General features: G+C 52.8%; 1 protein-coding gene across 3 annotated transcripts in view; it reads right to left on the bottom strand.

Annotated features, from left to right (window-relative positions):
* SEC14L2 (SEC14 like lipid binding 2) overlaps positions 1-5,230 on the bottom strand; it is a 22,486-nt gene that overhangs the window by 12,046 nt on the left and 5,210 nt on the right. For 2 of the 3 annotated variants that reach the window (XM_007461193.1, XM_007461195.1), the window contains exons 2-3: positions 4,972-5,047; positions 279-322 (exon numbers count right to left, since the gene is read on the bottom strand). In XM_007461193.1, coding sequence (XP_007461255.1) covers positions 279-322; positions 4,972-5,047 — 120 coding nt within the window. The remainder of the gene's footprint in view (positions 1-278; positions 323-4,971; positions 5,048-5,230) is intronic. The other variant, XM_007461194.1, reaches the window with a different exon arrangement.

Below are 5,230 nucleotides of genomic sequence, written 5' to 3'. Positions count from 1 at the left end.
GCAGGAATGGAAAAGAAGGAAGTGCCTGTTTCAGAGATCTCAGCAGAACAGATTATAATTCTTGGCTGGCCCAGAACTATGAAAGCTCTGTTTCCAGGGAAGGGAATGCACTTTGTCCTGGAGGATAAGGCAGTACGGGTCAGCTAATACTCAGAAATGTCACATAAACCACAGGCGGTGATCGGGGTGGGAGGGGGTGGACAGAAGTCCAAGCACAGCGTGATTCTGATGGGCAGAAATGGAGGCAACAGTGGGCTTCGGAGCCAAATGGGTCTCACCTTCCGGAGCATGGCCTCAGACTTCTGCAGGTCAAAGCTTCTTGCTATAACAGGGAAACATGGTCAGGGTTAGGATAGCAGCCTGGGCACCAAGGACGGGAAGATTTCCCTGCTCCTGTGCTGGAACGCCCGCTGACTCTCAGATCACCCCACATATAGAGGCTAATGTGAGGACATTCACTGCTTCTAGAGCACCACAGCCCCTGGGCTTGTGGGGAGAGCAGATCAAGGTTCAGGGCAGGTGGGGGCAGCATTGCAAGTTCAGGGTCAAAAGAATTTTACCCTAGTGGATGCAATCAGGTGAAGGGTCTTATCTCCTGTCAGGGAAAGCAAACCCTGGACCCCCTTATCATTTACCCTTCTCCTTCCACAAAGTTAATCTCCACGATCTAACATCCAGTCCTGAGAGCTTGACCTGCGGTTCAAAGATGAATACAGCTGCCGCATAATCTGGGGCAGGACTGGCAGAACATTCCAGTAGGATGGAGGGGAGATGAGTCTCCAGTCAACCTTGCCATGTCCTCAAAGGACCCATGCGCACCCCAGGGGGACACAGAGGGCCCTCGTCCTCCCAGGGTTCCCAGAAAGTTTCAGAATTAGAGTTCACCTGGCTCAACTCTATTTCATGTACAAACCCTGACATGCTGTCCTGCTCAAACTTGAACACAAAGACCTCCCTGCCCCCCAAGGCCATCTGCTCCCAAACAATCCAAGCTGCCATTTGCACACAGCCCTCACTATTGTTCTGAGCAGAGACCCTCTACAGAGACATTCAGAGAGGAGGGGCGGGGGTGCTTCCTCAGCCACGTGACCACCTTTCCAATACTCGCAAATTCTGTGCTGCCACCCTGAGTGCTCCCTGCCCGTCCATGGATCCTTTAACCATCCTTCAAAGCTTGGTTTCAAGTCCATCAACTTCCCTTTGGATGTTTTCCAGTTTGCCAGTGCCCCTCTTGAAGTGTGTGGTCCAGAGCACAGGTGTTGCCTACCCTTCTCCGATTAAGCCTAAGAACTTTCTCGGCAACAGGCCAGGCCCTTAACTCAGGCGAAGCTTACAGTCAACTGAAACCCCCAAATCCTTTTCACTTGTGCTGCTTATGAAGCCTCTACCCCATAGGTTGAGAGGTGGTTTTCTGGATCTATCCCTATCAGATTTCATCTTGTTATGGCCAGTTGCATTTCATCTTTTTTTTTTTTTTTAATTTTTTTACTTTTGGCTGTTTTGGGTGTTCGTTGCTGCAGGCGGGCTTTTCTCTGGTTGCAGCGAGCAGGGGCTACTCTTTGTTGTGGTGTGCAGGCTTCTCATTGCGGTGGTTTCTCTTGCTGTGGAGCACAGGCTCTAGGCACATGGGCTTCAGTAGTTGTGGGACACGGGCTCAGTAGTTGTGGCCCATGGGCTCTAGAGCGCAGGCTCAGTAGTTGTGGCGCACGGGCTTAGTTGCTCCATGGCATGTGGGATCTTCCCGAACTAGGGCTCGAACCCATGTCCCCTGCATTGGCCAGGCGGATTCTTAACCACTGCGCCATGAGGGAAGCCCCTGCATTTCATCTTTTAAAGAGTTTCTGAGATCCAGATTCTGACCAGTTTTGCCATTTGACCTATGAACTGTCCCTCCCAGCTGTATGTCCTCTGTGGGTCTGATTGACATCCAGATCTGCTGACAGCCCTGGAACCTGGGCCAGACAGGCTGCCCTCTGGACTGTCACCGGCCCCTTAATCACTGCTCTTCGGGAGTGGCCAAGCACATTCCCTGACTCTACTGCCCTGAAACGCAGTCCACTTTCCTGCACCCAAGGATGCGACAAGAGATTTGACCAATGCCATACCCTGTCACGTGTGCTAGACACACGTTTGCAGAAATGAGCAGCCTTCCCTCTTGGGAAGTTCCTTCTCATGGTCACCCTTCACATGCCATTGTAGCAGCAGGGGGCAGCTTTCAGAGGAATATAATCTGGGTTTGCATCTCAGCCCTTCCACCTTCTTCCTGTTTGACCTTGGACAAAATACTGCACATCTCTGGCCAAATCATCCAGTGAGCTAGAAACACTTGGAAGATGCAAGGCACCATGCTATCATGATGGGGTAGCCCAGCTGGACCTGAAAGTGGGAATCCTCCATGGGAGGGACACGCCCAACTGTGAGGAGAGTCATCTTCCTTGGCAACAGGAGTGGTGGTGAACTTCGGGCCCCCTTATCTCAGGGAGGCTCTCCAGTTAACCTTCAGCTGCTGGGGTCCAACATCCAGGGTCTTTTAGGGCCCTCCCCGAGTTTCCATTGCCCCTGGCAGTACCGGCCTGATGCCTCTCCAGGGCTCCTGCCGCCCTGGTCAGGGGCAGCTCAAAGCATGGCTTAGGGCACTGCCAGAGAGGCCGGCCTGGGAGCAAGCTTTCCTGCGTTCTTATTTGATCTCTTCCTGTCCTGGAAAACAAGGAGGCTCAGACCTGCTCTGCCAGGCTCACAGGTTTCCTCCACCTCCTCGTTTTATCTTGCCATCTGAACCCCCTCGCTGGGGTGCCCAGAGCTCAGGCCCACTCGGGGGGAGGCAGTGATTTGTGTGCCTGCTCTCGGGCCTGGGGCCCAGCAGAAAGCCAAGCCCATGTCGGGGGAAGGGAGAAAGGGAGGAACCCAGTGCTCACTCACACCTAGATTAGACAAAGACATTCGGCTGGCATGTGCCTTGCAAATGTTTCCTTTAGATGAAAAGGAGAAAAAGAAAAGGTTTCTCTAAAAAAAAAACAAGGGGGAATTCCCTGGTGGTCCAGTGGTTAGGACACTGAGCTTTCCAGCTTTCATTGCCGAGGGCCCAGGTTCAATCTCTGGTCAGGGAACTAAAATCCCACAAGCTGCACGGCGTGGCAAAAACAGAAAAGAAAAGAAAAGCAAGGCGACAAAAACCCTAATTGAAATTCACAGTAGAGTCTGACCAGGCCTGAGCTCCTGCCCAGGGAAATGTGAGGCACAAATAAAGTGCAGAGGAGATATTTCCTTGGTTTGAAGAGGCAGAGCTTGGTTTCAGGAGGCAGCTGTGGCTTATTGGAGAGGACGATGGCCTGGGAATCAGGGACCTTAGGTTTCTGCCCTGATTCTGCTTCGCATTAGCTGTGTGCCCTCAGCTAAGTGCCCGCTCCTCTCTGAGCCTCAGTTTTCTCATCTGGCAAATGAGGATAACTGCACTCTTCTATATTCCTGAAAAGAGAGGGGTTATCCCAGGACTGGGGAGTTGGGGTGCCTGGGAAACCAGGGCCCCAGGCCAGCCTTCTCTCAGATAAAAAAAGAGCTGCGCAATTGTTCAATTCAACAGCTCTCTGAAACCACACTTCCCCCACCTCACAGTAGCTGGGTAGTTTGTTTGATCATCTTGCAGCTGGCCCTTTAATGCAGCGCTGTCTGCCCACTCTCCCCACCCGCCCCCTTCCAGCTACAGCCCTTCAGCAAAGGCTGGGCCAAAATGTCCTCCAGCTCTGGACTGACTCCACAGCCGCCCGTTTGCTGCCTCTCCACCCTCTCTGAGTGGGTGGGGTGGGGGGAGTTCACAGCTTTTTAGGGGGAAAAGGGCAAGTGGCACTTTCAGAGGCACACAGGGCCTGCTCTGGGGGGCCTGCTAGCTATCAGCCTCTCAAGAGTGTGCCAGCTCTATTCAGTTTCCGGACAGAAAAGGAAAATACATCTCTTCCCCTGTCCCAAGACTCGCAGGGTATACATATGTGTGTCTGTGTCTATAAATAAGTAATTGGCCATGACTTATACTTTAATATTTTGGGCTCTGATTCTGTTATCACGATTTAATCTCTGCTAATCTAACACAGAGGAATTTTCTCTATTATTTCTATGTCTGGCAATAAAGTTTCTACAAAGCCAAAAAAAAAGTGTGTCACAAGAACCAGAGAGGGTGGCACATGACTTGAATCACAGGAGAGGAGGAGAAAGAAAAGAACGGAAGGATTTCAGGAGTTGGAGCATGGGGTTGAGTCTGACCCTGATGCTAGTAGAAACGTGTACACTGCATCATCACGGGCATAGCACTGTCATGTCCCATCTTGTCATAGGCAGGGCACCCTGTCTCATCCAGCTCTCCCAGAGAGGAGCCTCGGACAGATGTTCACCCCTGGACCAGGTACCACAGCCAGGCCAGGGCAGAGCTGGAATGGATCTCAGGGCCATGGAGCCAGATGGTGGCTTGAGGGAAGTTTTGTTAACCTAGGTCAGGCTGAACCCCACCCGCCGTGTTCCCCGTGCACTCTGTCCCTCCTTCAAGCTGCCACAGAGAGGGCCAGTCTCTCCCACGGGCCAAGACTCTGGTTCTAAGCTTGGCTCTGCCTCCAACTTCCCACAGGCTTGGGGCCTTTCTTGGCTTTTCCTCAACCTGTTTCTCCACATCCATCGGCAGAGTAGATTCATCGAATGGATGGAAAGGGCACCGGGCTGGGAGTCAGCTGACCTGGCTCTAGTCCTCTCCCTGCCTGCAGTTCAACACTGTGCGACTTGGGGCAAGTTACTTCACCTCTCTGAGCCTCAGTGTCGTTATCTATCCAACAGGAGGGTTGAGGTTATATCATTGCCAAGAACGCTTTTGGTTCTGAAGGTTGAATACTCCAGATTCTGAGATTGCCTGGGGCAGGGTTTCCAGAGGGTGCTATTCTGTTCCCCAGCCCAAGCCCCTGCCCCAGCCTCCCGCAGCCCCTCTTTCCTCACCTCGGAGCCAGCGCAGGAGAAAATAGTCATCTGGATTCGGCAGAGTGGGCAGCACATCCTGGACATTCTCCCGAAACTGTAGGGAGAGGCAGCTGGGTGAGTATCAGGTCCCACCCTGACCGCCCTCTGCCCGGGACTCTCCATAGAGGTTTTTGCTGGACCCCTGCTCAACACGGGTCAACTCTGCAGACACTGGCTGAGCACCTGAGCAGCATGGGACACTCTTTCGGTCATGCTGGTGGGAGCTCAGGAGCAGGGG

This window comes from Lipotes vexillifer, unplaced genomic scaffold, assembly GCF_000442215.2.
Source record: "Lipotes vexillifer unplaced genomic scaffold, Lipotes_vexillifer_v1.1 scaffold691, whole genome shotgun sequence".
NCBI classification, from domain to species: domain Eukaryota; kingdom Metazoa; phylum Chordata; class Mammalia; order Artiodactyla; family Lipotidae; genus Lipotes; species Lipotes vexillifer.
This window is presented reverse-complemented; position numbering and strand designations above follow the sequence as displayed.